The sequence below is a fragment of the Triticum urartu genome, unplaced genomic scaffold, assembly GCF_003073215.2.
Source record: "Triticum urartu cultivar G1812 unplaced genomic scaffold, Tu2.1 TuUngrouped_contig_9540, whole genome shotgun sequence".
Classification (NCBI taxonomy): Eukaryota; Viridiplantae; Streptophyta; class Magnoliopsida; order Poales; family Poaceae; genus Triticum; species Triticum urartu.
The window spans coordinates 1-11700 of NW_024120595.1; the positions used below are offsets into that span (position 1 = coordinate 1).

The 11700-nt window shown below is 42.3% G+C and overlaps 1 protein-coding gene across 1 annotated transcript; it reads left to right on the forward strand.

Moving 5' to 3' along the window:
* Positions 1 to 9: 9 nt before the first annotated feature.
* Positions 10 to 2367, forward strand: LOC125532273. Its single transcript, XM_048696396.1, has 7 exons — positions 10 to 174; positions 258 to 368; positions 453 to 806; positions 892 to 1029; positions 1104 to 1340; positions 1421 to 1466; positions 2143 to 2367. The coding sequence occupies exons 1-6, from the start codon at positions 172 to 174 to the stop codon at positions 1463 to 1465; spliced, it is 888 nt and encodes a 295-aa protein (XP_048552353.1). The 5' UTR covers positions 10 to 171; the 3' UTR covers position 1466; positions 2143 to 2367.
* Positions 2368 to 11700: the final 9333 nt, after the last annotated feature.

Below are 11700 nucleotides of genomic sequence, written 5' to 3' on the forward strand. Positions count from 1 at the left end.
GACATAGATAAACAAATATGCATGTAATGATTCTCAAAACACAAACAATATGTGTGATAAATCTCCTTTACTTTTTGCTTGTAGTCTCGTAGTGCTATCGCCAAAAAGAATCGTGCCAATGCAGTACCTCATACATCTGGCAGCAAGAGTCATGCCCGTGTTGCCAATGAAATGGTAAAAAAAATTACCCCAATTATAAATGATATGCCACTTTGATTCAGTGACTAATGCATATTGAAATAAATAAATGATTGTAGGCTGTCAAACTTGGGCATGATCCTCGGAGAGATGAAGTTTATATCGAAACACATACATGCAAGAAAGGGGAAAGGAAAGGGAGTTATGTGCCGCAGGCAGAAACAACAATTGTATGTCTCTTTTGCCATGCTTTTTCAATATTGCTCAGAATTGTAGAAGTAGAATTTACAGAGCTCGTAAATATCATTTTGCAGAAAGAACTCATAGAGAATGCTGAAAAGCACCCTGAATGGAAGGAAAAGAGCATTCAAGAAGGTGATCTGTTTGCACGCGTATGTGGAATGAAGGAGCCCAGGGGTCGTGTCCGTGTGTTAGGTCTAGGTCCAACACCTCAAGATTTGGGCACACCGGGTACACGGGGTAAATTGAGCACAAGAGTTCTAGTTGAAATGCAAGGGCGTCGAAAAGCTGAAAATCGCTATAACATGCTCCAGGGGCATGTGCAACAAATGGAAGAAAGAGTGAACCAAATGGAATTGATGTTAGCTTCACAAGGAAGGCATAATCTGGAAACTCCTAGCTCGCAGCATGGTTCCAATTCTCGACAAGTAATGAACTATTTCCACATCCTTTCAATGCATCATTAATCCATCTTGCATGCACTAACTCTATTTCCATATTGTTGTCTCGTAGAACTCCGGAGCTGAAGCTGAGGAACATAATGACGCTGAAGAAGATGTTGAACAGGATGATGAAGAGCCATTTGTTCAAAGAAGAGTTGTTGCAAAGCACCCTGCAAGAAGCTCATCAACCTATGAAGATGAAAACCTTGTAATCTTCACATCCTTACCTATATGTTTAAATTCTGTTTTGTTTTCATGTTTCTAAAATAATCATTGATTCAGATTGGTATGGATGTGCTTCTTTATGCATGGACTGGTCCTGAAACTCCTGTTGCCAAGGCAACAATTATCTCAGTTGACCCAGACACTATTGTGGGCGGAGAGACCCTTGGACCAGGAACTTATGAGGTTCCTGTCAATGTTGCTATTGGAAGAGATGCTACGGTGCCTTATGAATATGACGATTTACAAATTATTGCTGATGCTATCACAAGGTCCATTGCATGGCCATCTAGCAAGGTAATCACCAACAATATGTCTTTTGTCCACTTATCTCAAATTGTTTGATATGTGATATTGACTCATGATCACTTTGCTAGATGAAACCCTATAAACCAGGGGCATCTTCCTCATCCCGCCGCTAAGGTATATTTGAATCATGAGCTAGTATTTATTTTTTAAAACCAGGGACCGAAATGAACTTAACCAGAACCTTGTATCTTCTTCTTCTTACATGGTGATGGTCTATAATTGTTTTGGTTATTCTCTTCTTCTAAAGTTTGGCTAAGTTAATGTACAGTTCCTAGCTTACATGGTTTAGCAGAATTAGAAGGAAATAATAATGTTATGCAAAAGTTGGCTTTGGTACAGTTCTACTTGCCACATGCCTAGAGGAGCTGGCTGGCACAAATTTCTAGTTGCTCTCCAGCACCAACCAAACTAGCCTGTAGTGCTCTGCACAGTAAAGCATATATTTTGAACTAAAACTGGGAGTCTGGACATGCTAAAATGTTGCCTTATGTCTAGATGATGGAAATTTAACTTAACTCTGTTGCCTTGTGTTTCTCCCAGTACACCTCTGTATTGCTCCTATTTCCTGAAACATACTACATGGTCACGTTGCATCGATGCTTTATTATGTCAAATGAAATAGAGATCTAATTAGCACATGTTGTGGCATTATTCTTAACTTGCCCTATTTTTTGTAACACTAAAATCCCCCAGTTTTTTTATTGCCAATTGCCATAGTGCTTTATAAAATTATCATTATTGCCATTGTCTCTGAATGCATGCACACCGGGGACATTTTTATTCTTTGTAGGAAATACATACAGAAGGGTCAGGAAGTAACCAGGAAGATGCCAGTTTGCATCAGCTACAGATTTTCTGTAATGGAGCAAAACCAATGTGTCTTTTAGGTCTCATTATGTAAACCTATATGGCATCTTGTCATCTGGGTATTTATCTTGTCATCTGGGTATTTTGTGTAATGGAGAAAACAATGAATCTCGGACATGCATCTATCATTTTGTAAACCTATCGGGCGATTCGGTCACAAAACCATAAATGTTTCCTTCACTCTTGAGAAGTAATTATTATGTTATTCTTCTTTGGTCATGATTTACTATTTTCAAAGCACATGCAAGTTACTATAATTTGACTGATATCATGTTGTACTGAGATATGCGACTTGATTGACATTGTATTGTGTAAGACAGATGGGAAATCAAGGGTTTAAATATTGCTCAGCTAAACAAAATGTTGACAAATTGTTGGTTGGCAAAACAGAACATCGTCTCATTGTTGGTCGGCAAAGGGTCATGCTAGTACCAATGGAAAGTTGGTCGGCAAAAAGGATAGCATCGCACAGTTGGTCGGGAAAGTTTCAGGACAAGGACAACAGAAAGTCGGTCGGCAAATATTATACTATCAAACAGTCGGTATGTCGTCAGACCTTGTTTTCCCGACCAACTTGTTTGTTAGGGATGTGGTGCTGTGGTGTAGTGATGGCGGCGCAAAAGACTTCCTTGCAACTCTCTCCCTCGCCGCGTCGACGACCTTCCTGCGGCGCTCGAGATCACGAAGGATCTGGTCGTGCAACGCCAAGGCCAAGCACTGCGCCATGCCAGCGGGCATGCTGATGGTTGCGGAGGAACGACAGGAGGGCCCGATCGGCGAGCAGGGTGCTGTGAGTTGCCGGGCAGCGGCCCTAGCTCCTAGCTAGGCTTATATCCAGTGGGAGCTCACTGAGGTGGAGTCGAACTTAACGAGGGAAGCGTGCGTGCCAAGCAGTGCGTGAACCAGGAGCGATGCGTGTACGTACACGAACTCTGTAGTGTTTCCGAGCCTTGTTAGGTGTAAAATTGCCACTAAGAGCATCTTCAATATAGCATGTGTATATTTGGATGTTTATATATTTATATAGACAATGGTCTAAAAAGATTTTCTCATACACATCCAGTTTTACAGCAGAACGTCTATATTCTCTCTTCTATATTTTAATATTATTTTGTAACTACCATTTTAGCAGTGATTCAACAATTTACTTATTGCATCTGCAAAAAATTGGCAGAAATTTCATATGACAAACATCACCTAAGTAGCAGCAACAATATGATCAACAATGTCTTGGATAAATAGCATCAGCAACAAAATTTAGCATGCACACATATTTAGCAGAGAGCTGCTATACACAAGACGTTTTTGGACGATGCATGAATGATGCTCCACATCCAGCCATTGAATCAGAGAATAAAGTGCTTCACATCCATCTGATTGTGAATCGTGCACACATCGTGCATGGAGTGTCATCTGTCTAGTATTTTTGTATTTAGCAACAGCAGCATACAGGGGCTGCAGTTGAGGATGTGCATTTTTGAACATCGTCCACGCATGGACATTGTGAAGGTGGATTTAGAGGATGTGCATGTTTGGACACCCATTTACACGAGGACGCCTGTTTTGGCCTCATGTTGTGGAAAACTAGTATAGACGTCCATATAGACAAGCTATTGGAGATGCTCTAAAACCGTTGGCCTGCATACGTGAAGAGCCAAATCATCGGGGTGCAAAAAAATTGCCACTACAATACGTTGGCATATTTACACTCGATCCTTGTTTACTTGGTGTCATCTTGAACTCGCAAAACTTTCATACTACGAGCATCTCTGATAATTCCCATAAAAACTCCCCCTGAAAGTAGTTTTATCGGGTGCCCTTTTGATTAGCAAATCCGAGCTAATTTTTTAAAATAATTCATTTTTATTAATTTACAGAAATAATACATGGTTTAGATATATTTCACAAATAATACGGCATCATCTTCGGGCAAGACGACTGGAACTAATCATCTTACTGGTAGATGATTAGTGTCCAGTCGTCCTCCCTGAAGATGACTGGACAATCGGCTGAAAAAGGGCTTCCAGTCGTCCTCCCTGAAGCTGACTGGACAGTCGGCTGAAAAAGGGCTTCCAGTCATCCTCCCTGAAGATGATTAGCTCCAGGCAACCTTCCTGAAGATGATTAGCTCCATTCATCCTCCCTGAAGATAATTAGCTCCAGTCATCCTCCCTGAAGATGATTGGAACATAACAGTGTTCCCGGGAACCCTCTCCTACCAAACCTGCCTTCGAGAAAAAGGCATGTGCAAAACATCTAAAGTTTTGAAAACCTTTTTGGGAAGACAAAAAGCAAATATAAAATAGATCACTAGAGCTTCAAGAACCGAAGAGACGAGTGTGAGCCACCCCCCCATCAATCCAGTAACCCAACCAAGGACATATCTTCGGAAGATGTACGTCTATGATGGGGGCAAAGGCAGAGGTTGGTAGTTTTGCGGGTGACAGAGGCAAACCTAAGTATAGTAGAGGAAAGGATTCATGTTAGCATGTCACGGTCATGGCAATTAGCAAGGTCAATGCATGTTGTGTGTGGATTGGAAGATATGCAATTTTACGAAAGTTGATTGAGAGGACAGTTATGAGGGCAAAGTCATCAAGGAACACTTTAGGGTGAGTGCGGCAACAATGAGTGTATCATTCACGTATTGTAGGGTGAGCGAAGGTTTTGTAGCAGTGTTTGACAGAAGATTTGACGTACGAACACTTATTCCACTATACATTGCAGCAGGGCGGCAACAATAATGAAATGATGACGGGAACAAAAGGGGTGGCGGCAAAGAAGTTGGCGGAAACATAAGGGTTGGCGGGAAAGATGATGGCTGGAACAGAAGGGTTGGCGGGAAAGGCAGGTTTGGCGGGAAAGGGTTCTCGGGAACACAGTTATGTTCCAATCATCTTCAGGGAGGATGACTGGAGCTAATCATCTTCGGGGAGGATGACTGGAGCTAATCATCTTCAGGAAGGACGACTTGGAGCCCTTGTTCAGCCGACTACCCAGTCATCTTCAGGGAAGACAACTGGACACTAATCATCTACCACCAAGACGATTAGTTCCAGTCGTCTTGCCCGAAGATGACGCTGTATTATTTGTGAAATATATCTAAACCGTGTATTATTTTTGTAAATTAATAAAAATGTATTATTAAAAAAATTAGCCAAATCTGATACATGTACATGTACATGTGTAAATTAACAATATAAGGCAGAATTTTAAGGTTCCTTGTGAATGGTCTCAGAAAAAGAATAAATTCCTTGTTAATACAAGTAGTTTACCATCATGCCTACTAAGTTAGAATTTAACATACAACCGTTATCAAAAGAACAGACGTCTTCATCAGCCCACAAGAATACTCCCCTTTAGCACATGTCTATGTGCACCAATGCAGATATCCACATATGCCCATGTCGTGTGCCACAACGGGTCACACGCGCCATGTACATGTTTGTGCCACTGACCCGCACACGCCCGTGTAACCCCAAGGCTTGGCTCGAATACCATTTGTAACCCCCTAACCATAGCCACCATTCCCAGCTGTTGCACCTAACAGGGTCTAGACTGTCCCACAGGCTAACATTAGTTTTTTCTATGCAGTTTGTCTTCATTCGTGCGCAATGGGGTCAACTTTATAGTCGGTCACTCATCCTCAAATCGCTTCAAGCATGGTTAACTTTGGGATTCTTTGCAAATGGGCTGCTGAAAAAGAAATTTCTTATTGATATGAGTAATCTATCACTCCTATTAGTTCAGGATGTCAGGGTCATGTCGAGAGAAAGTCTACGGCAATGACCAAGTCAAAATCATGCACCCAATCCCACATTAGAGACCTCAATTGATTGAGAAGGCAACAATCCTAGGCAACTTAGTGAATTAAACGATTAATATGCGCAAAAACAAAAAAAAATAAACAGCTGCTACCGTGTAGCATGAAGAGGGAGGATCCAAGGAGGAACATATTAGTAACAATAAACGTGGTGACATTCTGACAACTATTGAGTATATTAGCAATTTTTTGATTGAATTAATAAAGAGAACAATCATGAGCATGGCATTGATAGTATTAAACACATACTGATATTTGATCACATAAGGACATACTAGATGAAAAGAAGAAAGATCTACACAAATAGCTAGTGCGGCCAACACATATATATAATAGGAGCGCGGTAAATGAGTTATACCCTCGAGTCGGTCAGGTCGAAGCCACGGTCGCGACAGCCTCAGTGGACATGTTGATAACGAAGGCGACAAGGGCACAAACGAATGGCGGCATGTAGTCGCGTAGGAGATGCTCCCCGAAAACTTAATCGTCCTTCTCCCGGTGCAGGATTGCAAATGGCGGGGTTTTGGAGGCCTGTTGTCCTATACAATTGTTCACGCCGTGGGTGGAATGGGATTGCCGATGGCAGCAGCAGTGATAACATAGATCTGAGCTCGACTTGGCTCATTCATGAAACACCACGCGCGCAAGGAGCTCTTGGAGTCCAAAACTTCTTCCAAATTTTGGGGTGTACTAAACTTCCCACCACCTATCCTTGTTACCCACCTGGGTCCTTAGAGATTTTCTGAAATTGTTATATGTGCCTATAGCTCATACTAAGTTCAACAACACAGAAACTCCACCATGCTCAGAAACATCATTGAAGATCTAAGTCTGCCTCAAAATACAGGGTTCTTCAGAATGGAAGCTCCAAGCTAGTTGAACATTTAAAGTTCGAGTTGTTTGGATAACCTCTAATAGATTATGTCAAAATTGGATAAATGCCATGTGTTCGAGACATAGAACTATTAAAATTATTTCGAGATCTATACCTATGATACATCCACGGGAAGTTATTATCTTGTTAGTAATTATGTCAATAATTTTTATGGGTGACTATTTCTCAATCCATTTAGAAATAGTTATATGATGGATATCTTATTTTGTGAGAGTACGCTGAAGCGTATCATATCTTTATAGAAGGATAGAAGGGTTTTACAAGATTGCTAGAGTACAATCACAAGCTGATTGGGAGGCAATAGACGACCACACCAAATTAGATTTTAAGCTACTCTCTCACACAACTGATGTATTTCTCCCAAGGGTCTCCATGCAAAGCTTGTAGCAAGCCACAATCTGTCTGACAAGCCTTTCCTCATTGTCTTGTTGTACAATGTTAGAGAAGACTCGAGCATTCCGTTGCTTCCATACTTCCCATCAAATGATCACAGATAGCGATTCAAAATATCTCCTCCTATCCATAGGACAGATGACACGCACATGAATGCACCAGTCCAAAGGCCTGTCCAATGTGCTCGGTGCTCCCACCATGGGGAATATCTCTTTGAAACATGCCCACCACACATACCTTTCATAAACACATTGGATGAGTATGTGGTCAACCGTGTCCTGGTTTTACAGGCATAGGTAGGAATGCACCATGCTGTCCTATAGCCCATGTCAAACTCGTCGATCCGTCGTCCGGATGCGATATTGCTGAGCTAGCCAGGCACATATTTTACAGGTTAAAGGCACCTTGGTTATCCATAGCCATGGAGCATCGAAGCAGGTGGATCCTTGGCAGAGCATGCTATAGGTGGATTTCGTCGTATATACTCCAGACTTACTTCAGTTCTTCACAAACATACCCTCCTGCTGCATATTACAGTCCACTACGGCTACGCATCCCAGAGTTTGATGTACTGGACCATGTCGCGCATGCTAAGAGCACCTCGGATGTCTCCAACCCAATCATAGTTCATCCAACTCTCAGCCACTGATCACCTTTTTACAGTGCTAGCCTTGACTTTGACCCAAACCAAAGGAGCAATCTCGCAGGTCGTACATCCATTGATCCATCTATCCTTCCAGAAAAGTGCTTTGTTCCCATTTCCGACTTGAACTTGGGCGAGACTATAGAAGATTGCGCTAGCCTTAGGATCCAGGATTAGGCTGAGCCCTTTCCAAGGCTTGGATGAGTCCATGTGAGGCAACCACTCCTAGCTTGCACATAAAGACATCCCATGTAACTCGATGTTCCGGAATCCGAGCACTCCAAATTTCTTTGACTTGCATACCTGAGGCCAGGCCACCAAACATTGTCCTCCATGCACTTGATATGATGCTACCCAGAAGAATGCCCGCAGCCACTTATCAAGTTTTTGCAGCGCCCACTTTGGTGCATCAGAGACTAGCAGGCGGTGCGTGGGTCTACCAACCATAATTGAATCCATGAGTACCAGCCTCCCAGCTCTAGTGACCAATCCTCTCTGCCAAGATGGCGCGTACTTCCTAATAGCATCTAATACTGGTTGCCACTTGTCCTTTGTGAGCTGGTCCAAAGCTAGCTGCAGCCCCAAATATCTGCAAGGAAAGGACCCAATGGGGCAACCGAGGGTAGTGGTAGTTCGATGCTCATCCCCGTCCGTGCATCTGATCATGGTAGCAGAAGATTTCCCGTAGTTGATGCGGACACAAGATGCTTCTCCAAATATTTCTAGAATGTGTTTGATGCACATAAGGTCATTGCTCTATGGCTTGAGGAATAGCACCACATCATCAACATAAACAAACAAGCGTTGAATCTTGGAGATCCAAGTAATGGGCTCATGATGTCAGAGTCCTCCGCCCACCCAATCAGTGCCATGAGAGTGTCCATTGCCAACACAAAGAGCATTGGTAAGATCGGATCTCCCTACCACATGCCTTTAACGTACTGTATCTTCCTCCCTGAACGTCCATTAACCAGAATCCTCGTGCTCGCTGAAGATAGCAGGATAGAGATCCAATGCTGCCAAACAGTATCGAATCCTTTCTGCTGCAGCATCTCAAGTAGGAAAGACTAAGACAAGGAATCGAATGCTCGAGAGATGTCCAATTTAAGCATAGCACCTTTGATTTTCCTCTTGTTTAGCCTATGGCAATCTGCCTGATCAGAAGGAAGTTGTCATGAAGATTTTGTCCTTTGATGAAGGCCAATTGGATAGCCGCCACCAACTGTCCCAGTCTAGGTCTCAGTCTATTAGCCAAGACTTTGGCATACTATGCACCAAGCTAATGGGTCTAAAGTCCCCAACCAGCAAGGCATCTGGCTTTTTCGGAATAAGAGTGATAAGTGCATGATTCAGCATGGCAAACCATCACCAGTGTACAACTTATGAAAAACTATCGTTATATCATGCTTTACAATAGCCCAAGCTTTCTGAAAAAAGCAAGCTATGAAGCCATCTGGGCTAGGCACTCGATCAGGTGGCATGTCGATGATTGCCTGCCAGATCTCCTCCTCTGAGAACGTGCCCTCCAGCTCATGCAAATCCATCCTCTCCATATTCAGAAACTCTAGATTGATAGAGTGCTCATGATTGTTCAAGATTCCTAGTCTGATCATACGCCTCAAAGAATGCCTCCTCCTTATATTGCTGATCAGTATAAGTGATGTCGTTGGCCTAGATAGAGGGTATGATATTTTTTGTGCATCTTCCATTGACCACAAGCTGGAAAAGTTTGGTGTTGGCATGTCCCTCCTTGAGCCAGCGAACACGGGAGCGTTGGCATGCGATTTTTCTTTCTAGTGAGGCCAAGCCTAGAAAAGCTAGCTTAAGCCTGCCTCTTAACCATAGCTCACCGACAGAGAGTTTCCGTGACTCCATAGCCACATCAAGCCACAAGATAACCGTATTGGCGATGGCTATTTGAAGTTTAAAGTGCCCCACCTTTCTCTATCCCCAGGCTTGTAGAGAAAATGTTGTGTTACTCAACAACACATCCAGACGCTTGCATGGCCAGTGATAAGACAACTACAAGTCCAAGCCTCGCGATCTGCCTCCTCAAAGCCCTCCATCTTGCACCAAACCATCTCAAATCGAAACCTCCTCTTTGGTTGGTAGGTACTATAGAGAGAAAGCAAAAGGGGCGCATGGTTAGAGACCGAGTGGACAAAGCTTGCAAGATATTGTCAGGCTGTAGGAGTTCCCAATCAATCGACACAAGGACTCTGTCGATCTTGGTTAGTGTGGGTGTATCCCTTTCGTTGCTCCATGTATATCGTCGGCCATGCATGTAAATCTCGTTTAATTCATGTGCGTCCACAAACGCAAGGAATCTATTCATAGTACGACGATCCATATTAAGGTTTCTTTTCTCGGAGGCTCTCAATATCATATTGAAGTCGCCAAGCACGAGCCACGGTCCAGAGCATGCAACATGATGAGCCCTAAGATACAAGAGGAACTAGGCTTTGTCAGGAAAGTTCTGCGACCCATAGACTGAAGGAAATATGCCCTAGAGGCAATAATAAAGTTATTATTTATTTCCTTATTTCATGATAAATGTTTATTATTCATGCTAGAATTGTATTAACCGGAAACATAATACATGTCTGAATACATAGACAAACATAGTGTCACTAGTATGCCTCTACTTGACTAGCTCATTGATCAAAGATGGTTAAGTTTCCTAACCATAGACATGAGTTGTTATTTAATCAATAGAATCACATCATTAGGACCATGATGTGATTGACTTGACCCATTCCGTTAGCTAAGCACTCGATCATTTTTGTTTACTGCTATTGCTTTCTTCATGACTTATACATGTTCTTATGACTATGAGATTATGCAACTCCCGAATACTGGCGGAACACTTCGTGTGCTACCAAACGTCACAACGTAACTGAGTGATTATAAAGGTGCTCTACAGGTGTCTCTGATGGTACTTGTTGAGTTGGCATAGATCAAGATTAGGATTTGTCACTCCGATTGTCGGAGAGGTATCTCCGGGCCCTCTCGGTAATGCACATCACTATAAGCCTTGCAAGCAATGCAACTAATGAGTTAGTTGCGGGATAGTGCATTACGAAATGAGAAAAGATACTTGCTAGTAACGAGATTGAACTAGGTATTGGGATACCGACGATCGAATCTCGGGCAAGTAACATACCGGTGACAAAGAGAACAACGTATAGTGTTATGCGGTTTGACCGATAAAGATCTTCGTAGAATATGTACTCCCTCCGTTTTTATTTAGTCCGCATATTAGCTTTGGTCAAAGTCAAGCTTTGTAAACTTTGAAAAAGTTTATAAACAAAAATGTTAACATATACAATAATAAAGAAATGCCATTGGATTTATTATTGAATGTACTTTCACATCATATAGATTTGTTATGGTAAATGTTTATATTTTTTTCTATAAACTTGGTCAAACTTTACAAAGTTTGACTTTAGTCAAACCAAATATGCGGAGTAAATAAAAATGGAGGGAGTAGGAACCAATATGAGCATCCAGGTTCCGCTATTAGTTATTGATCGGAGACATGTCTCGGTCATGTCTACATAGTTCTTGAACCCGTAGGGTCCAAACGCTTAAAGTTCTGTGACGATCGGTTTTATGAGTTTATATGTTTTGATGCACCGAAGGTAGTTCGGTGTCCCGGATTTTATCACAGACATGATGAGGAGTCTCGAAATGGTCGAGACATGAAGATTGATATATTGGAAGCCTA

Excerpts from the sequence above, each read along its gene's own strand:
- LOC125532273 (XM_048696396.1), top strand. Across the intron at positions 1,030-1,103 it reads CCTATGAAGATGAAAACCTT|ATTGGTATGGATGTGCTTCT; the intron begins GTAATCTTCACA and ends TCATTGATTCAG. Across the intron at positions 1,341-1,420 it reads TTGCATGGCCATCTAGCAAG|ATGAAACCCTATAAACCAGG; the intron begins GTAATCACCAAC and ends TCACTTTGCTAG.